Source organism: Ptychodera flava, chromosome 22, assembly GCF_041260155.1.
Source record: "Ptychodera flava strain L36383 chromosome 22, AS_Pfla_20210202, whole genome shotgun sequence".
Taxonomy (NCBI): Eukaryota; Metazoa; Hemichordata; class Enteropneusta; family Ptychoderidae; genus Ptychodera; species Ptychodera flava.
The window spans coordinates 24,992,652-25,018,810 of NC_091949.1; the positions used below are offsets into that span (position 1 = coordinate 24,992,652).

At 36.7% G+C, this 26,159-nt stretch overlaps 1 protein-coding gene across 1 annotated transcript; it reads left to right on the forward strand.

The window, feature by feature from the left end:
- The first annotated feature begins 5,983 nt into the window (after nucleotides 1–5,983).
- Nucleotides 5,984–25,743, forward strand: LOC139123033 (stomatin-like protein 1). The gene is given in 11 exon segments (XM_070689002.1): nucleotides 5,984–6,182; nucleotides 8,321–8,718; nucleotides 9,416–9,658; nucleotides 13,025–13,131; nucleotides 13,344–13,410; nucleotides 17,017–17,099; nucleotides 19,719–19,978; nucleotides 20,648–20,754; nucleotides 21,334–21,491; nucleotides 21,494–21,686; nucleotides 22,316–25,743. Coding segments are annotated over 9 exon segments (1,329 nt in total). The 5' UTR covers nucleotides 5,984–6,182; nucleotides 8,321–8,718; nucleotides 9,416–9,510; the 3' UTR covers nucleotides 22,522–25,743.
- Nucleotides 25,744–26,159: the final 416 nt, after the last annotated feature.

A 26,159-nucleotide genomic window follows, 5' to 3' on the forward strand; every position in this document is an offset into this window, starting at 1 on the left:
ATTAAAAAATGTAATATGTATAAGGGACAGCAACATGAATGTCTGACTACTAAAATATTCGCGTACGATTTCATGGCGGACAGGAGGATGAACGTCTTTTTGCTGGCTTCAATTGATAGATAACGTTTGGCAGGAAAGGCTTTGTCGTCGATGGAAAGGAAAACTTATTCTGTTGCTCGGCGGATAACTTCAAGTTTGTTGATTGTCTACTCCTGGTCAAACAAGTTCATCTAATTTACGTCAATAAAGAGAGTATCTTTGGAAAAAGTTGATTCTTCTAACTTTTCTGGCAAGTTCTTCACAAGTCTTAATGTTCACATACTTCTCAGCTGGGCTTTGCCTTTCTGAAATATACAAGTTAGATATTCAACAATAAGCAGACCTTGATTACCAAATATTAACCATATGTCAATATGTATTTGAGGGAAAAGAATGTGTCTTGTACCATCTTCGGTAAATTGTATAATAATATAGCTGATATGCCATATCATCCATGTGTCAGTATGTCTGCGCAATGTAAAAAAAATACAACATATTTCAAACAACGGACAAGTGCGACGTAGTACTGTGGAATATACGAAAAAAATAGTGCGTTAATCTCTAGGAATGTGAAGACACACCCGACCATTGTCTGCAACAGTCTGACATACCCAATACAGGGGACATACCGGTATGTGCCAAACAGGTGCACACGGGGGTTAACGATATTAGTAGTTCCGACCTACTGTCATTGGATTATGGATTGGTATGATTGCGATTATTTTACCAACATTCACGGGCACTACCGATAGAAAAAGGAACCAACGTATGAACATTAAAATTATTGGACCAACCAAATAAATTTTGCCCCACGACAAAGCTATACTTAATAATCGTATGAATTTCTATAAGAGAGAACAGACAATTGCATAATCTATATTCATTCATTTGATGAATAAAGGTATCTCCTGAAAATGGTCACAATACAGTAGGTTTTCTTGATCGATTGTCCGAAGTAGGTACATGAACAGCGTTTTGACTTACACTTATCAAAGTAATACTTATGATAGGCCAACTCTTCGACAAGATTTCCCATGGTCTCTGGCTCGAAGCAAGTTATGTATGGCACTGTCATGTTGCTGTTCACAAGAAAAGTGGCTGGAAAACATGCATGTTGCGTAACTGTTGTGCTTCTCCTTAAAAGATCAAGAATTGTTTTTAAATGCTACCAAAATGTCCATGGTAGGTGGGCTACCGAAAACATTAATAACATTTTTACTTTTGTAAATTAAAAGATTTGATGACTTCTTGTATTGATAGCCATTACAACATTGCAACAACAAATTATTCTGTGCAAGAAGTTCGATTGCCGCATTTTACTACAATCACGGAATGACTTTCTACCATCGAACCACATTTGTACCTTCGTTCAAGGCTGCACACATCTTGGTGCACATTCTTTCGCACGGTGTTGACTTTTCCATTACTGCTTGCTCTGTATACCCGGATTCTCCACCGTGTATTACAGTTCACCGTCTCCGATATTCGGGGAATAGCCAACAAGACAACGTCGGGATACAGAAACAGCGTAGAGGCTCATAGTCTTCAAAGAGAGCACCATTTATTTCTTATACTTGCATGTTTCATACTGCAAGGTGTTGTCCCGTCTCCTAAGTCCATGTGTGCGTTAAGGCACCCTTATGTACAGTCTGTACAGTGGTTATTTACGTACCGTTTCATCACTAGTGTAATAATGACGTATTTATGGCAAAGATTCAAAGATTCATATCGATGGTCAACACCATAAAAAAACAAAACAATTATTTACTTGTTTGATTTTTGACATCCGTATTTCTATCGTACATCGTTCAAAATTCTGAACTTGATCATTGACCTTTATACAGAATGGACGTCAAAGTGAATTACCTTTGTAAAGGTGTGCAAGAAAATGGATGCGGAATTTCACAGAAAACGTTGATTTACTATACATTGTAGTCTGTGAGGCAAGTATTAATAATTTTTTACTATACAAAACTAACTAAATCTGTACTTTTAAAAATGTTTGACATTTGATATAAACGTACGTGATTAGAATAGGGTGTTTGAAAGAGCAGATGTGAACAACAAATATGATATTGGAATTTCATCCGAAAATATTAATAAACTTCTCATTGTCACTATAAAATAGTTTTTCACAACCAACTTGCTAACTTGTGAATGTATGTGTATATGTTGTAAAATATTGACGTTTAGGCTGTAATAATTTTCTTGACAAACAATACGTCCTCTCTCTTCGATTGCCAGCCAAATTATAAATGAAGGTAAACATTACAGCAATTGTTCCTTTTGATTTTGATTTTGAATAGGGAATAGTACTTCAATTAGTTGACAGAATCATTTATTGTGATTTGTGATCTCATTTTCATAGAATTACTTGAAACCTTGCATAAAAGTGATTAAGTAGGACTGATTCAGAATTTACTTCCAGGGGGAGGGTGGAGGATTTCTATTTTCTGGGTGATTTTTTCCACGGCCCCCCCCCCAAGTAAATATAGAAAAAATCTATGGCCCCCCCTCATCTTTCGTGTTTTTTTTCCATGGCCCCCCCCTAATATATACATGCATGCTTATACACTATAGACATATCCAGTCTAACAAGTTGCAGGAACTGTAGTGGACATTTAATCGATGATATAACAAATCATTTCAGGGTTATGTGACTATAAAAAGAATGATTGCAGGGACTGCAAGTGGCACACTTTTGGAAAGGGTAGCAATAAACATATCTGGTTGTAATTTCTGAAGAAAAGTTAATTACTAAATATGAATACGTTTTTCGTTATGTCTGACTGATACATATGATGCACACAAAGACAAGCAAAGATGTCAGTTAGAAATGGTGAACAGGAAATTAGAGGAGTAGATAATTGGCAAAGTGATATATATCTAGAAGTTAATTGTACATCATTTACAGATATCCAGATATTTCTGGAAAGTAAGATGTACATGTACCGGTACATGCACAAGTTCAGCATACATTTTCATTTGATGATGCTGAATGCAGACTCATGGTGAAAGATTTAAACATTAGTAATTAAAATTGGTGAAAGCCAACTTGTTTTTAATTTTCTCTTTTTTTCTAATTTGGTTGTCATAAAACCACGTAGCTGCCACGGAAAGCAACAATGCTGAGGAATATTTTAGATCATTTCTTGAACAAAACACCTTATCAAAAACATGAATTCACATGTTATTCTGCTCATTCCATCAACAATCCAATGTTCATATTAAAATGCAGATAACCCTGTGTAAGTCAAAGTTCACATTTTGTCAGCAGTATTTTTCAAAATTGACAGAGCAATTCAATTCATTTCAAATTTTTTAACAAACTTTAATCTTAAAATAGTCATGATGCGCATGTTTTCAGATGACATGAAACAATACATGTTAATTTGTTTTTTTGCCTTTTCTGCCAGCCGCCACTGAGAAATCTTTGATTATACATATCAGAATGAATGGGACACAAAGTATTAGCATCAATACACAATGTGTAAGCCTATCCATATTTCTCCTAGCCTCATACACACTGAGATCACTTCTTGGACTACAGCAAATTTCTTGTGTATACAATATTTCAACAATCCGACACCATAGCATTGATGCAGAGCCACATGATCTTCTGCATGCACATACAGGATTATGGGAAATCAACCCTTTTGTAAATTTTCACCATATATTTTTGACAGTAATACATAATATTTTTATTTTCAACATTAAAAAACTATTCGTTGAAAAGCAACTTGAAGATGAGATGGCCATAAATTTATTTTCAAAAAAGTTTATAGTAAATGTAAGCACTGTAAAAAGTTATGTAGAACATTTAAAAAATTTAGAAAGGGTAAAATTGATGAGAATGAAACATAGAAAAAGGAGCAGAAAAGAAGAGAGGATAAAAAATCGAGGACTATGACTGGTTAAAGTTGCTCTTGAGTGGGAACCTTCACTAAATTTAAACGTAAAAGAATTAGATAAATACCTTGATAAACATAAATTACCAAAACAAAAAAAATTGAAAGCTGAAAAAGTTCAAATAATAACCGCACATATACATGCACAACCTTCATTCAATTTAAGAAAACTGTCAGGAAAGATGTAACAACTTATGTCACAGATGAGTCAGAGTCAGATAGCAGTGACTCTGAATTGGAAATCTCTGTCAATGGAGTCATTGAGAGTGATGATGATGGTGTTGGTTCTGAATATAATAGTGACACAGACACTGACACTGACACTGACAAAATCCCAGAGAACCAACATGACCATGTTACTTTAAGAAGTGGCAGAGTAGCAAGTCGTTTTGTTTTGAATTAAGGTGGAGCTGCATGTTGCCAACACAGTTTTTTTCAAGCAATATTTCTCATCAAAGATGACAAGGAAACCCCTCATACTATATATTTTCAAAAAGCAGAGACTCTAAAGTTTAGTATGGTAGCAGTAGTTTACTCAAAGGATGAAGTGGGTGTATATTTGGGGTAAAAAACGTCAATTTTGGTATTAATGATAAAAATTAATTTAAGTCAAAAACTTGACAGTATTTTCTGAAATGTAATATTTCACTTGAAAGGAGAGTATATGTAGAATAAAATGACTATTTTATTTGGCATTATCCATCCTCATTTTAAAATTGTAGGGGTTTAAAGACTGACACTCTAATAATTGATTAAAATCATGATCAGCAAAATTAAAATGCCTCTTATTCAAAATGCCTCTTTTTAAAAATGTAAGAGCTTTATTGCCAAACAAAACCAATTGATAATCGTTTTGTTATATAGCATTTAAAAAACATAATGTGAAATTTCAGAAAATTTGACCCAGTCGGAGTGGAGTTGTATTCTTCGGAAATTTTGAAATTGGGAGGCAAAAGAAGCCAAGAAATCGGGTGATTTGCATACATTTGCACAAATTAACACTTCTTTATCATGCAACTTTACACTGCTTTACAAGCTACAAGGTAAACCCAACCTGATGATGCTAGATATTTGCTGTAATTTTTAGCATTTGTTCAATGTTCATCTCTGTGTATCAGCATTTGTTTGTTATTCTATCACTACATAGAACACCCAATGCTGTATTTAGCAACATACCAGTGTGAACATAAATGACCATTGTTATTGTTGATAAATGAATTCTAGCCTGGACTTGATTCGAGATCTCTTTTCAACAAAACAACCCCGACTGTTTACTGTATGGTTTGTGTTGACATGCTAAATACTGGACATTTCATGACGCTTCAGGAGGAGAACAAGATACTGCAGTAGATGCATAAAACAAACCACTGTGAATATTACCGAATTTGGCAGCTAAAGGAGTTTAACTAAACACGTTGAGTTTATCTGTCACCCAGGTAGCATCTATGGTTCTCTTTTGTAGAGATCAGAAATTCTGGGCAAATATTGAATTGATGATTTTTTTCCTTGGCCCCCCCTAAAAGATTGTGGTATTTTTGTCTGGCCCCCCCCTAAATTTTCTTGGGAAAAATGGGTGGCCCCCCCCCTGAAAATCCTCCACCCCCCTGGAAGTAAATTCTGAATCGTCCCTAAGTAAGCTTATTCCTTGAAAGTTTAAAGGTCAAGTGAGAAATTATATGTCAATTAAGATAAAGATGTGGACTGTAACACGCAAGGGGAAGGTCACTTTTTTGCGCATAAAAATTTTGAAGGGTCACTTTTTTTTGCAAAAACCGTTTGCATTGTCTCTATCTTTCGCGCAGCGTCATTTTGAAAAACATCACCCCCCCCCCCCCCCCCCCCCGTAATACTAATTTCTGCCTAGACGTCCCTTGTCCACTTGCGGGCGCTGTAGGCTAGGCCTAATAAGAGGAGAGTAACGCTAGTGACATATGGAATCGCCCATTTGTTTTGCTGTTATCTCTCGCTGTATTTGTCAGTTTCATTATTTGTTTATTAAGGTGTGAATTTCTCTATTTTTCAGTTTCCTTATTTCTTCATTTCGCTACTTGAAGTACTTCGCCGTTTCGCCGGCCTGGCCGTTTCGTGATTTCCTTAGGAGATGTCAAAGGTCATGCATGTGCGCCACCTACGACAAACTCTCTGAGGTCATTCCTGTTCCGTAGGCCGCTGAGGATAGCTGATCTCGCCTCCACTTCCATTCACCGACGATATCTTTATCATTCCAATATTCAGGTGAGTTTGAATCATTCAAAATTAGTTTAACAATGAGTATTATCCCATTGAACAAACTGAGACCACTCATGGCTCCATGTACAGCAACGTTGAGGCGGCAACAGGATTCCAAATAATACAATGTCGCCAGGTTATGCTCCAGCAGGACCAAGGTGATTTATTTACGTTTCGTCATCTATCCTATCCTAATCCCAAACACTGTAATATAAACCTCGACTGGCCCCAGTCGCTTGGTCTCTCTCCCCTGCAGTTACTGGCTGTACGTTCAGTTCAGCCCACGATACATATGCAGGGACCGTGATGTGCAACAACCATAGCCCTGCCATGCAGGTAGTAGAGACACTACCTCCATGGCCCTGCGTACGATGCTGTGTGTTCCGCTACAGCTAATCGCCCCGCTGAGCGGGGCGATTAGCTGTAGCGGAACACAGCATCGTACGCAGGGCTACAACAACCAGTGCCACTAGCGCCACAGTTTGCCTGTAGTTTATTCCTTCATTTTACTCTGTTTTGATAATTTCTTGAGCCTTAGACTGCACTGCCACTGTTTGCTGCACTTTCGTAGCCCAGAACATTTCCCCGACATTCTGTTTGCATGGTGGTGGTGTGTTGGTGGGGGAGGGTTGACCACCTAATTCCTCACCACAAAAAATCATCGGGGATGTCATATAAGGAGATATAGCTCTTCTGGTACCTCCATGAGCTACATGGAACACTGACAAGTAACGCGTGTACTTTCATGGAGGTACCAGAAGACTTAGCTGCAAAATTGTAGCTCTACGGTGAGGCGGTCGGTGAGTTTTGGTTTTTGCGACTTCGCTCACCAGTAGCGCTACAAGGCCGATGGCCCTGGGGAGTATCATATAAGCGCACCCCACTCGACCAGGCGTGTTGATGTGGAATGCAACATATTTACTGCATTTGGTCGTACCGATTTATCACTACTGAAGACTAAACAGTATACTGCACTAACTTTGTCGTTTATGGGGTTTGAAATTTGTTCAAATACGACGATCGTGTTCTGAAAACATTGAGCGTGGGGCGTCGGTGTTTGTGGGAGCCGCCATTACCGGAAGTTGGTAATGACGGCTCCCAGAAATGTTTTGGAACGCGATCGTCGTGTTTGAACAAATTTCAAACCCCATAAATGACAAAGTTAGTGCAGTATACTGTTTAGTCTTCAGTAGTGATAAATCGGTACGACCAAATGCAGTAAATATGTTGCATTCCACATCAACACGCCTGGTCGAGTGGGGTGTGCTTATATGATACTCCCCAGGGCCATCGGCCTTGTAGCGCTACTGGTGAGCGAAGTCGCAAAAACCACAAATCACCGACCGCCTCACCGTAGCGCTACAATTTTGCAGCTACAGAAGACTCTGTGGTACTACTTTGGTCAATGACTATGCCAGCGATGTAGGGTTAAAAAGCATTGGTAAAAAGCACAAAGGGGCCATTAGCAGGTCTCGATGACCCAGTGTGATGTTGCAATCACTGAATTAGTCTTGAGTACACAGTTTGTTATGTAAGATGACATAGATGGTGCCAAAATTTTATCCAAAAGACAAACTTCTCAATAGCAGTGACAAAACATGAAACCATTTATGGGTTGTTTTGTAATTTCTACCATAGACACAGGTTGCACCAGCAATATGATTGTTCAAAAGAATTAAGACATTTAAGTTAAAAGACATTAAAGTAGGTTCTATTTATTTATCCATTAACCTTAGACACACAAACTACCAACTGGTGCATTCTGGGTAAACTCACAAACTCTCTGTACAAAAAAAATCTTATCTACAAAGTATAAAAAAGAAGAACAAAAGAAATTCATTAAACTCTAAAATTTTGGAGAGGGTCCTTTGAAATTATTGCAGAATGATGCAGACAGATAACAGTCCTTGCTATATAAGCTATCGGGTATAATGACAGACTTTACATATGAAATAAGTGTTTTGTATTTGATGAGAAAATTCAGTTGAGAGTGGTTACAGTGCTTATTAGATAGGTGTAACAGTTATCGTTGGTAGTTACTAGTATTTATATCCATTTACGACTAATTTCAATGCTTTATGTTGTCGAATGATCATAGCCGTCCCTATAAATTTCATCTGAAGTCTTTGTGCTTTGTGTTTCAGGTCTTAAATCTTACTCCCTCGGATTTCACCAACCATACATTGAGAGGGATCTTCATCAATGATGCTACGTTGATGTAATGCAAGGATGCAGTAGGTTTATGTTACTGTGTTTACATAAATCCAGCTCTTCTTTGAATCATTCTGAAATGAACTGAGATTTTACCATGATTGAAGATCCTAGTGATCGTTAGAGAGAAAGAGTTTCAGGATTGTTGCAAAGTTGTTTTCCTTGAGTCAGTGGAAGTGAGGCTTGTACCGAGACACGCCCAGCCATTTTTGATGCGACAAGAAGTAACAAAGAAACGGATAAATTTACAATGCTCTGTTGGTCGCTGGATTTCTGTATATATTAAGAATTACAGTGACTGGAAATTCTATCTAGACAGGTATTTGGTTTGGTGAGTATGGTAACTTATTATTACCAGGTGAACATGCTTGGCACGAGTGAAGACAATTTGATACAAATGTTTGCATATATACAAACTAACACTCTTATTATCCCCAAGGGGTTTTTGGCCATATAATGCAAAATGCTTTCTTTTGTGAATTTTGCTCATTCCTTTCAAGTACTACAACAGAAATCTTCTCTCTACTTACCCTGATAGATCTGTTGCTTGAGGGCGATCTCTCTGCTGGGGGGCGGGGGGGTAGGGAGTGCCTTGGAGCAATGGATCTTTCAATCTACTGTCTACACTGCCTTGCCCAAACACAGCAGATCCCCAACAATAATTTTCAGTGCTTCGCTAATTGTACACTACATTTATCTCTGTAAGTGATAGTTTCAGTACATCAGTTCTTGAAATTTACATAATCATTTTATGCTTTGCTTAAAATTTTCAAGGTTTATTCCGAATAACATTCATTTTCTGTTCGCAGAAGTTAAAATATATGAAATTGAAATTATTTCGTATTGGTCATGCCAGAATCTGTATTGCATCACAGTATTCCATTTACAATTCTTGCTTATTCAAATCTATTTGAGCAACTGAGCTAAAAGGAAGAGAATCATACCGGTACAATAACACAAATGTTGATTTTCATACCATAATTTTGCAATGTAAAGTAAGACATGTTTCATTCTTTTATGTGAACCAGCACTTTGTGGAGTTATTTAAACAGCATGTCAAATCCTTAAAAGGACTTCATCATACTGTCGTCAGAGAAGCTGTGAGGGTTCATTCCGAGGCACCATGGCGTGGAATTCTAGCAAAGTGAAGTACAGTCGCCTGCCATCGCAATCAGTTGCCATAGAGTTTGGCAAAGCATTCAAGTTTGACTCGGTGTTCACGTATGGAAACAAGCAAGACTATAAACCTGCATATCTAACTGAACAGAGAGGTGAGTATGTCCTCCTGAAAATGTACAGAACAAAAGTGACATCATTATTGAGTAGTTTTTATGCAGTCCTCTGTGCATTATGCTTCATACCTCTGAGTTGGTTGTCTTCAATATTCTAAGGTTCCATAGACAATTAAGGGAACCAAGTCAATATCATGAAACATTATTTTTTCTCTCCAGTGTTATTTGAGAAGTCTGTGATATTAGTAATAATGTCAAAACATGCTGAAAGAGTCGTTGACAAAACATATCCCTCTTGTAGATAGATCATAAACGATTCCATAATTTCTGGCAGCTACCAGAAACACAAGGTCATGAGCCACCAGCTGCTCTGTCAACCTGCAACCATGATAAATAGTACAGTTGTCTTCCATGCGTCACTTATAAGGATGCAGAATCCATGTGCAATTATAAAGGGAGGAAAGATGTAGTACATGACATTGAAAACATTCAAAAGAGGCACCTGCAACCCACCAGAACACTCTAATTCACACCTTGTTTGATCAGTAGACAGTTTCAAATCAGTATTGACATGGTGCATGACTTGACAAAAAGAAGAATTTGATAATTTTACATGCGGTTATATAGACAGTGTCAGTTTGGATGACGTTGCGTCAATGAACCATGCTTGCATCGTATGTTATAAACTGAAGTCAAGATGTGCAGTGCGGGACACAAAGTATTTGCATGAGAAGAAATATTTTCTGACATTCATTTCTTAACTTGCCTGGTTTTTTTCGCCATGAGTCATAAAGCGGCTTCTAATCTACACGGTTTCATTTCTATTTTGCCATCTCCATGCAACTCTAGACAAAGGTAGCATTTCTCATTCATGTTCATTTCACATTCATGTTCATTTCACATTCATGTTCACATTTGTGTGCTTTGTCAGAGAGATCTACCAACCACACTTTCATTGCACTATACACACAGAGTACATATAATAAAATATGAACCAACAGGGAATTACAAACATGTAGGTGTTCCAATTGTTCCTAGCTTGTTTCAGTAAAAGAGCAATTATGTACTCTCCTGAAATTCAGCCAAAGTGTATAAAATGGAATTGCTGAACAGGGCACATAAATGTAGATTTGACCTTTCACTCGGTTTATTGACTACATTTGATGATGGCATATATTGTGGACATATACAAGATGCTTGTAGCATAAATTATATGACATAACTTATTCTTATCAAAAAGATATCAATTATACTAATCAGACCCTCATTTCTTAAAAAACATAAAGTTTTGAAAAGAAGTTCCGGTATATGATAAACTATCAAGATTTATGAAAGATATAAGATGATGCATATTTTAGAAGATAATATATAGCCGTTTGGTGCATTCAATTTCAAACAATGAACTTGTGCGTGGTAAATTTCTCATACAACCATAGTTTTAATTGGCACTCGTACACACTGTCATATTACTATCTATGCTTATCAGTTCTGCATTTCTTGTATGCTAAAAATGTGATTTGCACCTCACTGCAGCAGTTTTGACAATTTCATGTGCTCTGTCATTTGCTGTTATTGTTTATATCATATCTAAGCAGTTATTGTCTGTAGAAGTCTGTGCATGGCATTTGGTATGTCTGTCTGCCCATGTGGTAAACATTTTTAGAGTGTTGAGTCAGTATGAAGGTTGTACTCTAAAATGTATCCATTTCTATCATGTTATTAATGGTTACATATGCACTGATGTATAGTGAATCATGTCATAACGGTATATTGATGGCACAAATGCAGCCATCTGATTGGACGAGATGTGAAAAAAACAGTGGTATATTCATGATATACCAGAGTTGGCATGCACGAGCTCTCGGCAAGAGCAAAAATCCTTTTTCTTTGACATTCCATGCCAGAATTTCAATACACTGTTATGATAAAGTAGCAAAAAATCACCCCTAATGATGATATACCACTTGGTTTTGATCAGTTCACTTCCTATATGCATTCGCTATTGCTCATGCATATACGTTGTGAACTGGCAAAAATCTTGTGATATACTGTTGTTGGGTGTGCTTTGTTGAACAGCAATGTATTAGAACAGCAAACAAATAATGAGATATATGTACAACAAATGCAACTGATTGTAACAACTTTTCCAAGCATTCTGGTATTAATGTGTCTTAAAATTTAAAGAAAGTTGTCAAACTTGTGTCAATAGTACAACCCGTTGGGCCGTTGAGCCCAAAGTCACAATTTAGGATTGATACGAGCAAGATTACCTTTTGTTTGAAGTGATAACGCATTGTCCTCATAAGTACTGAGCCTAGAAGATATATACCGGTACATGTACAAGCGGTACAGTTGTGGTATCAAGAGTAATATTACACCGAAGAGTGTTGTGCTCAACCATAAACAGTAGAGGGGACCAAACATTGTATTGTGTCCCAGCACTGTACGTCCAAAGGTCATGGGTCATGTGACTGCCATCTTATGCTTTGTCAAAGTGACAAAAGAAGTGGTATTGCCTCTGGGTCAAATATCTGGCTTATATGTGTGTTTGCAAAATGGTCAACAAATGAAAGTATCTCCTTTTTTGATGGCTTTCATGGCATTTGTGACAAGAAATATCAAGCTATGAGAGTTTTCTCGCCTTCAGTTTGTCACCGTGATGACAGTGGTACATCCAGAGACGGCAGAAAGTCATTATTTGCACAAGGAAAAGGGTATTTATATGTATATTGATTGACAGCAGTAGAAGTTAGGGAAGTAGAATATATGCTAGAGTTTGTGTTTAGTGTCATTGAAGCTGTTTCCATGGGTCATCACACGTATTGTGTGTACTTTAGGTGTAAGCAAATCTTCTTGTTCAAGGTTCCAGACATCTGATTTTTGCAATAGACTCCATTAATTTGCTTTTTTATAGTCTGATGTTGACTCAGTCAGAAAGCAAAGAAACAGGACTTTGCATTTGCAGCAACTGAATTATGATCAATTAGAATGGATAACACCTTTATAGTAGACCTAATTGCCACTTTTTTAAAGAAAAGAGATAGATCATACCATACTCACATCTGAGTTTGAAATACTGTTGATACAAAACTAGTGAATATCATTGAGATATTTTGAGTTTTATAGTAGTTTGTGAATATGTCATTTAGCTCAGATAATTTTTACAACTATGAGAAGTGTTTCAAAATGAGCTCACCATGAATAAAAACTAATCTTTTCTTGTGTGCCTTTATCAAATATATTGTGTGTTTTAATTTTTTTTGATAGAATTTATATTATTGTAGATGTAGTTCTGTTTATTGTTTTGTTTTGCTCATATAGCACTAAATGTTTAGTATTGAATAGTATCTGTTGTGACAGAAGTGGTCATGATAATAATAATAATGTAATTTTTTTTCCCCACAGAGTACAAGCCATCATTCCTCATTAACCTGTGTAACTATCTGGTGATATTCCTCAGCTTTCTCTTTCTCATTCTTACATTCCCAATTTCACTGTGTATTTATATCAAGGTGAGTGTTTTCAAAATCCTGAGAAAAACCATTGTATGCTTTAATAGAAGACTTTTGGCAATATTTCATGTCAATTACTGTATGACCACCACTGTACGTTGTTATTGCTTATATGTTATCATGTCTAACCTACCAGAAATGTGGAAAATCTTCAGTCGTTTTTATCATTCAGTGATAGTCTGTTGTCATGGTTATTTGTATTATTTTCACAGGTGGTGCAACAGTACGAAAGAATAGTTGTTTTCAGAATAGGACGACTTCAGCCTTTGAAAGGCCCAGGTATGAACATAGATATTACTATCTATCTAACTATCTATCCATCTATTTATGTATGTATGTATGCATCAATCTATCATCTATCTGTGTATCCCTTTGGTTTTACTAGTTTTTTTGACACATTCAAGGAATTTGGAAATTGAATTTGTGCTAGGAAAAAATTGGCTTAGGGAAAGACTCGCAGGACAGTATTGTGAAAAGATTGCATACGGAAGAGACTACAGAATTGTCATGCAAATTTCATAGATTACTGTCAATTATTATAATTGCTGTAATCTGTCTCATGGGTGGAGATATTGGAAGGGTCTGATATTTCTAAGGGTACGGCATCTATTACTGGTAGATAGTAGGACCTTTTTTACAAGCCATGCATGTTTCATAATCTGCTTGAAGACGTCTTGCTGTGTTGCTTTCACATACAGCGAATAAAAATCAGCTTAGATGATCTACAAGCTGCAGTTGACAAATTTTGATGGTCATTATCTACACTCATGCATAATATCCAAAAATTCTTCCCAGAACGGTAGAACACAACGGTACTGTTCATTCAGTGTTTTTAGTCCCCACGGACCCGTCCGGGGGGACTTATAGGTTTGGTCATGTCCGTGCGTGTGTGCGTGCGTGTGTCCGTGCGTGCGTGCGTGCGTGCGTGCGTCTGTGCGTCCGTCCGTCCGTCCGTTCACGCAGATATCTCTGAGATGCCTGGAGCGATTTCATTCAAACTTGATACAAGGATTACTTCATATGTCATACAGATGCATGTCAATTTGTTTTGTGATACGATCCAATATGGCCGCCAGGCGGCCATTTTATTACGATTTTTTCATGTACAGAGCCATAACTCAGGCATGTTCCAACCGATTTTATTCAAAGTTGGTACAAGGACATTGACCAATGTCATAGATATGCACGTCAATTTGTTTTGTGATACGAGCCAATATGGCTGCCAGGCGGCCATTTTATTACGATTTTTTCACGTACAGAGCCATTACTCAGGCATGTTTCTACCGATTTTATTCAGAGTTGTACAAGGACATTGACCAATGTCATAGATATGCACGTCAATTTGTTTTGTGATACGATCCAAAATGGCTGCCAGGCGGCCATTTTATTACGATTTTTTTCATGTACAGAGCCATTACTCAGGCACGTTTCAACCGATTTTATTCAAAGTTGGTACAAGCTTATTGACAAATGTCATAGCTGTGCACGGCAATTTGTTTTGTGATACGATCCAAAATGGCCGCTGTGCGGCCATTTTATTAGGATTTTTTTCATGTACAGAGCCATTACTCAGGCACGTTTCAACCGATTTTATTCAAAGTTGGTACAAGGACATTGACCTATGTCATACATATGCACGTCAATCTGTTTTGTGATATGATCCAATATGGCCGCCAGGCGGCCATTTTATTACGATTTTGTCATGTACAGAGCCATTTCTCAGGCATATTTGCATGTTTCGACCAATTTTATTCAAAGTTGGTACAAGGACATCGACCAATGTCATAGCTATGCACATCAATTTGTTTTGTGATGCGATCCTTTCAGGGCTCCCCCTAAGTCACCAAAATGATTAGCCAACTGATTAGCCAAATCAAAAATCTTGTAGCCACTTTGAGCAACTTTTAGCCACTTTATGATCTCAATTAAGCTTGGCAATTACAGCTTTCTTCGCATTCAGGAGTTCCTAATTTTACAAATCGAGATGTTTTGTATGATGTTCCTGATAGTTTTTTCATTAAAGACATATTTATTCAGTTTATATTGAATAATCTGTGTTTTTATGACATTTCCAGGATAGAAATACTTTTTCATTTCAGATGGTAAACTTTTACCACCAGAAATAAAATAAGGTATCAATTGAATTCTAAAAATCTGGTGCTGTAGCAAAGTGAAGCGTATATTACCACAGGTACAGAACATTTCTGCTGCATTCATTTAGTGTTCACAGTATGATAGCTTGTCATAAGCTACAAGCTTCTCATGTGGCAAATTTATGCAGTCTTCCATAACCAAAATGTTTTAGCCACAAGAATAAAAAAAATGGTGCAGGAGAAAGCATTTAGTAGCACACTGGCAGTGTAGATACAATTTTGCCCCGGTGTTACTTGTATGTCATAGTTGTGATCAAGCAGGCTGAATAGCATTTTGAGTATGAGTATTTTTCTTGAGACCAAAGGGTTTGGCAAAACATTACTCGTGTAAAACAAAACACAATGATATATGTTCATTTACTATAAATTACTCACTGTTTGAGAGTATACATTGTTTTAATGATTATGATAACATTTTAACACAGATATATTTTCATGTGATATTTTGATATGATAAAGAAATGTCTGGTGATGTTGACTTCTACATCATTAAACTGGTGGTATCTACAAAAATATTAAAATAATTCAGAATCACATAATTTCTTGTATAAGTTATAGCAGTTTGAAATAGACCGAATTAACAATTTTAATGAATTGTTGCTTTAATGTTTACATGCAAAATTGCAATTCACAAATGTGATGATTTGACAATGGATATGCTTACTGCAATTACTGTCGACAATATCCCTTTGCAATGACTCTTAATAAATTTAATTTAAAACTGACAGTCAAGCTGAATGCCATTTAAATTGGAAGACACCAAAATTACCTTTTACCTATTGGACCACCCTAGGTGGCTCTTTTGAACCATAATTGTACACTTAAAGGGTCTTCATGCGTGACATCACATGCTGAGATGACCTAGACTTGACCTTTCAGAAAACCTCAGTTTTTCTCCTCTTCCTTCGTATTATTGCTCCGTTTGTGAAATTTCCCTTTTAAATTACGGTTTTTACTATCAAACTGAGTAGTTGCAGGCCAAATTTTGATTCTAGCAAAGTAGGTAAAACTTCTAGATAGACTATAGGACGAACGGGACTCAAGGAGGCAAAACAAAGCCTCTATGTACTGCAGACGGAACAGCACAATGTCTGCTCCACGTACCAGGGAACTTGTAACTTTGTAGAAAGGAGAGTGAACTGTTTCAATACACTGCAACTTTGTAGGAAGGAGGGTAAACTGTTTCAACATCTTACGACTTTTTTATTGTTAGCTGTAGTTTTTTGTTGAGGTGGCACCTGGGCAGGAAAATTCATTAGCCATTATGTTCGCCAAACTGGAATTTTTGTAGCCATTTTAAACTTTCTTTCGCATTTGGCTAATTGGCGATCGGGTAGCGGGAGCCCTGCCTTTATGGCCACTGTGCGACCATTTTGTTACGATTTTTTCATGTCCTGAACCATAACTCGACATGTATCAAGTGAATTTATTCAAAAGTATTTTTATCACAGACCTAATGAAGAGGACTCTATCCTCTCTGAGGACCTGTAATCAAAATACCCATTAACAAGTGGGGACTGTGTCATCAACGATGACTTTTTAGACTGAAGAACAACCTTGAACACAGTATAGTATTCTGAATGTAATTGCATCATTTCTTAAAATGTACATGAATTAAAGCAGCAAACTGGTTTGATCAGATCCTAAGTTCACAACTCATGAAATTGAAACAAAATTCATTTCTGAGATTTTCATTCCTGCGGTGTACCAGTACATGTATCTTTGCTTCCAGGTGTTGTGTTAATTCTGCCATGGATAGACTCATGGAACCGTATAGATATGAGGATGAGGGCATTCAATGTGCCTCCACAGAAGGCAAGTGTCATCAAATAAAATACCAAATGTCAAAGTGTCAATGGTTTATCAATGGAGAGAAACGCCACCTGTGCTTTATGTCTGTACAGTTTGAATATGGCAATATTCTATGCACATATCTGCTACTGCAGCATGAGTTTCACGGATTGTGGCAGTTTTTACCTTCTCGTGTCTATTTATAGACAGAGAAGGTATTAGAGTTGAAAACCAGTATGCTGGTGTCAACTACTTCCGTCTGTCAATACTTCCGTCTGTCAAGATCCGTTGACGTTATGCCATTGTGATGGGTCATATCATAAACTGGTGGGGGTGTTCATGGTTCAGGTTGAGGTATAGGAGAACGATTTTGAGCTGTGACAAAAATCAAAAGGGACTTAGTGGCATAAGCCACAGTGTTACATGTAAGCCTTTCTCCAAGGTTCTTAGTTGACTACGATCTATTACAGACTACTGAGCTGACTTTAGGGGTACTCACTTTGTGTTTGCTCACCCTGTGTGCGCTAGTGTTTGGTACTGAGTCTGCGTGGATATCCCCTCATGGCCTCACGTGATATGGGCCTGTTGCATAATCTGCAGATGATCATATGCCTCTGAGTCTGAAAACGGTCGATTGTGTAAGCCTGTCGGCATTTTCCTTGCATTTTTTCTCATTAATTTTGCAAAATATCGGCGAGTACCTCAATATTTCAAGATAACCCTTTCTTCCCAATCGTTTCCTTTAGTTTCAGAGTCATATGAACGAAAATGAGTGAAAGTTTTAGACAGGAAAATCGCACGTCGGCCATGTTCAATGTTTACAGTACAATCAGAAGTTTATGTGGAGGAAATAACTAACAAACACTATTCATGATGCCCGCCCTCTAGAGGCAGACCTTCCTATATGAAGTACAACATTTGATGCTTGTGGAAAGCTTGACCACACAAAGGAGCATTTAACTTTTAGAAAATGACAAATTGAATAAGAAGCTATTCTGAAAATGTCAAATACTGAGAAAATGAGAAAAATGCGCAAATATTCAAATAAACAGGTTAACTGACTGGTCAGCTATAAAAAACAATGAAAATGTTTATGATCAAAAGTTTTTGAGATGCGCACATTTTAACAAATACAGAAATTATTAACATTATAAATATAAGACCAAACTATTTTTTCAGGGATGGGACAGGTTGGAAATGAGGGGTGAGAGACAAAGGCACCCCTATTGCTGCATGTGGATGCAGCCACACCATTTCATTTACAGCATACTTATTCACTGTGTTGTGTTCAAGTTCCATATTTTACTGACTGTCATACAAGGATAACATAAGCAAATCAAATCAAATTAGAAAAGAATCAATGCTGTTGTGTGGATTTTGCTGAACACGGCTGATTTTAATATTCGCCCTACATATTTGGTATCCAGCAAAGGCATATTTTGATGTAAAGTCAAAATTAACACTACATTGCTGACAATATATGTTACCGTTTCTGCATGAACTTTTCTTTTTTAAATTATAGAAAGTACTTCGAACAGATTAACAATTATCGTGATGTCAACCCATGATTTTACATCACAAAGACTAATTCTGCTAATTTTTTTAATTTTCAGTCATTTATAAATTTTGCACTGCACAAGATGATTGAACAAATTGCAATGTTTGAATTTGTAAACTCAAAGAATAAAAATCCTTTGGTCACAGATTAAATTATTTTTTGAAAAGAAATTACTCTTAAACACTTCTGGCATATATTCTTTACACGATTATGTATTTCAAGGAAAATATGCCTATTAAAAACAGTAATTTCTTCACTTTCAATTTCTTTTGAATACTATGACAATTATCAACCATGAGGTTTTACAAACACAAGACCAGATAAGCGTTTTTCATCATTTCCACAGGACTCTTTGGAATATCCCTTAAAAACAGTTAAAAGTGACTTAAAATGATCACTTGGTATACATTTAATTTACAGATGCCAGGTTGTGTATTTCACATGCACTCAGGTCAGTAGGGAAGTGCGTCATTACTATTTTGGACTGTTAATTCTTATTTCTGAATTATTTAACCTTTTTTCCACACTGAACTATAGGTAGTTTATACTGTAGCTTAGAATTTTTTTGATTGATGTATTTAATCATCTTTTGGGTTCTTTGGGTCCATATCTCACCTCATGCCCCTACATCATCAACTATTTACCAATAACTCCATGCCAACAACCAAATATTGACCTGGCCACACATTAGAGAAGGTACAGCGTCTTTGACGGTATTTTTTAGTGACAGCAGACATCCGTGACCAACTTCTGATTGTGTATTACCCATTTACTAACATGCCAATTTGATCGTTTACAACAGCAAAGACGGATCTCTACACAAATGAATGGGGTCGAAAAGGATTTGTCATGTAGCCGGTGTGTAAATGGAAAGTGTGAAAGCATTCAAGCATCATACATGTGTGTGCAGACACAGACAGAGAATACCGATCTTCAGAAAAAAAACTTGCAGATAGCTTTCCTAGGCCATAGGGTAACATGCAAAAAAGGGGCTGGTTAAGAATGATGACAAAAAATGGTCATGATTCATGCATAGAGTAGGCAATAAAGAGTAAGTACAGATTTTCTTAATTTTGATCTTGCAGATATACACCACTGATGGCGCTGTCATCAGCATTGGTGCCAATGTCCATTTCCAAATCTGTGATGGCATTGGTTCCGTAGCCTGCGTCAAAGATATGAACCATTCCACCAGGGTGATAGGTCAAACAGCACTTCTGAATTTGCTGTCTGGGAAAAGTTACCAAGAGATTGAATCCGAAAGGCACTCCATTAACAGGATCATGCAAGTTGGATTAAACGAAGCAACACAGAAATGGGGAGTCCAAGTGACCAGGGTTGAAATGTAGGTGTTGAAGTATCACCAAACTAGGGTTGCTTATGCTGTATCTGTTTCATTGTCTGTATCCACAGGCAACGTGCAGCGGCTCTGAAGGTTATATCTGATAGGTAGACTCATTATTTATGGCAACTTAGGGGGTCTAACACTAAGGCTATTCTCTACCTGATTGGCTGTTTGGAAATAATTCAGTTATGACAAGGAGTTTCAGCCAGCCAATAAGAAAAGCTTACGAGACACTGCACATTAGCAACAAAAATTTAAAGTAAGAAAGAGTCAACAAAGTTCCTCACTGGAAATTATCATATCGCTTCTTCTGTATATACTGGAGTATCTTTTATAGGTATTGTCTGTACAGAGTATTTGCATATTTAGTGACTGAGAGAGTACAAGTTCAATATGGATACCGGTAATCAAGCAAATTACAAACTCCATGGGAATGTAATGTAGAGAAAATGCACATAGAATCTTCACCACTTCATAATTTAGGTGTTCCTCCTCAATCACTGCCAAAGTGTGGAGCAATCGTAATTTTATCTGTGGCAAAAGTGGACCAACCGTGAATGAATGGTGAATGGTTACCTCTATTCTGACAAGAATGGGCCAACAAGATGCTTAGTTGTGAAAATTGCAAACTCTACAGTTCTCTCACATACAATGAATACTTTCTTGCAGCTCTGAAATTACGTTGTTGAAAGAGGCCAATCCATTTGCTGCAGGACCTCTTCTCGTTCCACCAGCACAAAGTACATCCTTTGATGCTCAGGGCGCCATGAATGCTGGTAAGAAAATCCACAAAAAGTCCATTAAAAATTTTTTTCACGCATTTCCTCTTTGTTTAAGGCAAATCCATTGATACTTAAGGTCATGAATAATGCGGTAGAAAATTGATAGACTCATGAATATTAATGTTTCAAGATGCTTTCATGCAATACCACCAACTCTCAATGAAGTCATACATGATTGGCTGTTTCTGCAGACCATTGCATAGCATGACAAATGATGAAATATGGAAATTATAAACAACCATGGAAAAAACACACTCTTATGCAAGATGGAGTGTGTGAGGAAATGTCTTAACATTTTCGACAGTTTGCTGTCGTATAGTTTCAAAATCGTGATGAGTTTTGTGTTTTGTTCGTTTGCAAGTATAATTTTGCTGTGCCAGCAGAACCAGTAAGTGTAGACACTATGTACAAAATATAACTCTGCCTGTTTCTTTTTTTTTGTCAGAGTTTTGTAAAATCAAGTTTGAAAAGTCATAAAATTGATGCACAGATATTGAGAAAATCCAGAGTATGTTCAAAAGTGAAATTTTCTGTGACATGTCAATCATAATCCATTTTGCCATTTTTCAACAGTGTCTTCTGTGCTTTCAAGTTTCAACTGGCAACCAACGTCTCCCCCGGCACATCTGTCATCTGCGTCCCCCCATCCATCATCTGAGCCCTGCGAGCCTCCGATAGAACAACCCCATCCACCAACGGATGAGTCCTCGGGACCATCACTGAAACCCGGATAGAAATCCCTACAGCAGCTGCAGAAGCTTCGGATGAATCAATGACAGCCGCGGCAGTCACAATGAGCCCAGATGATATACTCTCTGCCGTCAAACTCTTGCTTAATGAGTCTCTTGTAGAAAACATTGGGGCCATCTATAAATTTGTCCTGCATGGAAGCAACAGTGGAATATACTTCCTTGATCTCAAAAATGGTAATGCTTTACTATGGAATGCATATATAGCATTATATAAATCTTAGTTCTAGTTATGTAGTATTTGATTTCAGTGATCAAATCTTTGACACCCAAAAATTTGTTCTGTGAAAAATGTTTGTTTGTTAAGATGATAATTCTAGCAATAGACAAAACTATCTAGAGGACTGACTTTTTGTGATAAAAATATCAAATGTTTCTGGTCTTGTAGCATCACAAAATCAAGAGTTATAATAGTTTTGTGGAGATTATTACACTAAATAGTAATTCTTAATGTACCATTAACTGTATGAGAAAGTTTACTTCAATTTCTTAAGTATAACATTACTCGGCAAATTTTAAGCCACTTCTGTATGTTAAACAACTTCTGTAAACTTTTGAGTCGACTTCTATCTATCAGGCTGCTTTAATCAGCAGGTCAAAGGTCATATAGCATAGCATTGCCTCTGTCCATGTCTTGCACTGCTGGTGCGTGTAACTGAATAGATATTTACATATGTTGTCACTGACGTAGTAAAGATATCTGTTTTTCCCTCAGAAGATTTTATGCACTATGTATCAGTTATGCTGACCTTATCTTCTCTTCATGGGTGGTGTTGATTAATTTACATATTATCGTTCTGACACAGGCAATGGTGATGCTGGGAAAGGTGAGCCGCCCAATGGAGAGGCAGACGTTGTCCTAGAGATGACCTCTCCTGACATGCAGCTGTTATTTTCCGGTGAACTACGACCTTTCCAGGCATATTTAAGTGGTAGGCTGGTTGTCAAGGGTGATCGTGGTCTGGCGATGAAATTAGACCAAGTGGTAAAGGGACTGCAAGCCCATAATTGAAGAAAAAACAAAAATTGTGTTCTGATTTTAATTTTGATATGTACTGAACAAGACACAAGATGATGCTGTGGAAAATAGTGTTATGGGGAAACATGAACATACTCTGAAACTATGAAAAGTTCTCTGTTTTATAGAGAGTGGCAATATTCCTGTTCTCCATACTTTTATCTTTAATCATGAATATTTATCACAAAGATATTAAGAGAATTATGCTGTATTTGCATTTCAGCTCTTTCATTTAAATATTTATAAATAATGTGTAAATTTGTCAAATTGGGGAGTTCAACATTCTGAAATGCAAGATATATGTCGATGTTGTTACTGTATATATTCAGCAATTTTCATAATAATGTTGTAAGCACATGTCAGCTCTGAGAATTAAGCTGGTCTATCATCCACTCTGCTAATCTTTTCTCAAGAGAACTTGGGTTTTGTAATTTGTCCTGCTTTTGAAATTCTCAATCTCTGCCATTCCATGGTACTGTTACCTCTGCATCACAAACTGAGTTAATTATTTTCACCAGTGAGAGATTTACAGATTCTATTGCTCTTTTTCTACTTTTCACAAACACTCAATGCAAGCTTTATTATTACAAAAGTGGCAAGTTCTCAAGGACATGCATTGCTGGTGACAAGGGTCTCATAGTACTCAATATCCTACCTCAATCCTCATGATGAGTGACGGATCTGTCCGTACATGTACGTGTCTGTACAGAATACCTCCCTAGAAAAATTATCTACTTTCAACTCTGCATGATTGCTTTTGGAAGATTGGATCAACCCCAATCACCCAGGCGGTGAATGCCCATTGTATTCAATGGGATAGTTGAGCATGTGCACAGGAAAATGGAGTTAAAGGATCCCTATTCATTTAGAATATGTTGATAATGTAAAATGTAATCCTTCATTGAATCTCGTCCTGTAAGGTAGTATGCACCTCAAAAGTGAAAGACTTACGATTTTGCTCAAACTCTCCTCAAGGAAGATTTCAACCATTCACTTTCAAATTCAAGAATAAACATTTGGGAGTTGCTGTGCAAATTTTGGTACCAGAGAAACAATGTACCAAAGATTTACCGATATTTGAAATTCAAAATGGCTGCCATCCCTGTGTCTACTCTATGGAGAAAAATAATTTTTTTTATTTTCAAAAAACTAAGACAGTTGAAAGTTTTATTACATTAAGAGCTTTATAATGAGCCCTCACAAGTGGTAGATCAGAAAAGAATTGTAAAAGTTTGAGAGTCTGAATATCTTTCCCCGAGGTGCATTCTAGCTTTCGTTACAATAAAGGTCTCAGTGAACTACATTTGTATAATAACTAAACAAACAGAGGTGGTAAGCTGTTGATGATTACAGTTTACACAATTTACAGCTAGCAAAGATAATCCCTTAATTTTTTTTTATGAAAGCATTATCTGCACTGTTTTATTCATCGTTTTTGTGTTTCCTAAAATATTCGCAATTTAAATTCTTTTTGTGTGATATTTTTTTTGTTGAATTGTTACATTGCTAGTGTTGAACTCATTTTTGAGCATCCACCTGACAAAATTATCTACAAATATATAGCAGTATATTATGAGCTTTCTGTCAGGTATTGAAGAATATCAATACAGTTTATGTGTGGAGTGGTCAGTATATGTCAGGGATGAACAGAAACCTTCAAATTTGTGTGCTATATGTAATTTTTTTACAGAGTGGATGCTAACACAGTTATGAATATTAATGTTTTCACAGACCAATCAAAAGGAAGGCTATCTAACATTTAAAGGCATGGGTCAGGCGTCAGATTGTTTTGCCAGGAAATTTACTTACCAAATTACAATTTCAATGGAAAACAAAAGGCTGTTACACCTTCATAATCCTCTTACAAACTAGAACAAACTCGATCCCTGGGATCAAGTTCCCTAACTCTAAGCTAACGTTTTTATTTTTGAAACTGAATAAGATTAATTTTTAGGCTTCTCTGGTTTTTTCTATGCCAAACTTTTTGGATTAATGCATTTACTTTTCCAGTCAACTGTGTCATCAGGGTACCTTTTTATTTTGATAATTTTTAACCGCAGGTTGAAATGTTACAAAGTTATTACCATACCATTGTCTTCAAGTATTAGTATTTTAAACACCCAACGTTACAACACTTAAAACCGGATTGTCCTCATTAAAGTGTCGACAGTCCCTTGTGCCATATTTGCCTGAAGTACTGATGTAGCCTGTGTTATAGGCAAGTATTGTGTATTAGATAAGCAGGCCAGCACTCACTCCAGATGTCACTTCACTACAAAGTGAAATTAAATGACAAAACGTGGCTTAAGCTTCTGTCCACAATCCATATTTTCTTGTGACTCTGAGTTTATATAACATACCAGGTAAAAACAAGTTGATGTACATATTAAAACATTGTGTGCTTGCACATGTTTTCAGTAAATTTGAAATCGCTGTCAGTTTTCAGGTGATGTGAGTGATATTTATACATCTTCTTGAAATGTAAATATATGTGAATAGTATGTAACTGATTTTATTTTATGGCGAAGATCAACTTAGTTTGAATTATCAGAAAGGGTCTGCATTGATCGTTACTGTCGAAGCATCAGCATGAATGTGTGTCAATCTGCCATTTTCATTGCAGAGCACAACTCTGCTACATTTCTAAAGTTTTGTTTTTTAAATAAAAATGTGCCAAAACAAGTGAAGATATTGAGATTTGCTCTGTATTTTATCAAAAAGGGATTTGAAAATTTACATTATATCATAATTTTGTAATTAAACATTTGTGAGAAATGAAACTGATTTTGCAGGTATTCCACATTTTGCTATCATTGTAATGTTTGTAAAAATTCGGGAAAATTATTATAAAATCGAGAAAGAATCAATGTTTAAATGTTTTTAATTGAAAATTCCAGCTGCCTGCCAGTGACTAAAGTACTGTTAGAGAAGGGAAGGGTAAATATTGTGATTTCGCCGTGATTGTTGCAAGATTTTGATTTTCAGAGAAAGATAATTATTACTCTTTCGGATATGAAGATCTTCTGCCTATAATGGGACTTTTTCTGATGTGCAATTTTTCGAGTGAGCTGTAAACTTCCAATTTAAAGTTTCATCTTTGTAACTTCAACATCTTTCAAAAACGTGAATGAAAATTGTATTCTCTCTTGATGGACTGGGTTTTGTAAATCAAGAATGTACACACTGCGTAAAAATAAAGCTTTGAACCTTTCCTCATACTTGGCTCATGGAAGTTTTATCGTTTTCATTTAACTTGTTCACCCCTACTTCCCTGTAAACAGGTCGACACTCACCATTGACAACAATGGATTTGGGACAAACCATGGTGGTGAAAGGGTGAAACTTCTATGTGAGAGAAGCCCATTATTTCAAGTTCACTTACTTGAAATTCGAATGTCTGTCCAGCCTCTTTGGAAAAAAATAAATTGCTATTTTTACCCCACCTATAAGACTCTAGAGATTTCATTTTCTGGTCAGGTAGCATACAATGTTATGCCCGGCATTAAGAGATTGTTATCCGACCGAACTTGACTGTCTTGTGTCAACGTCTTTTGTGTGTGAGTGATTAGAAAAATTTATTCGTGATGTGAATAGTACTTACTTAGTTCTGTTAGAAGCTGTAAAAGTACCGG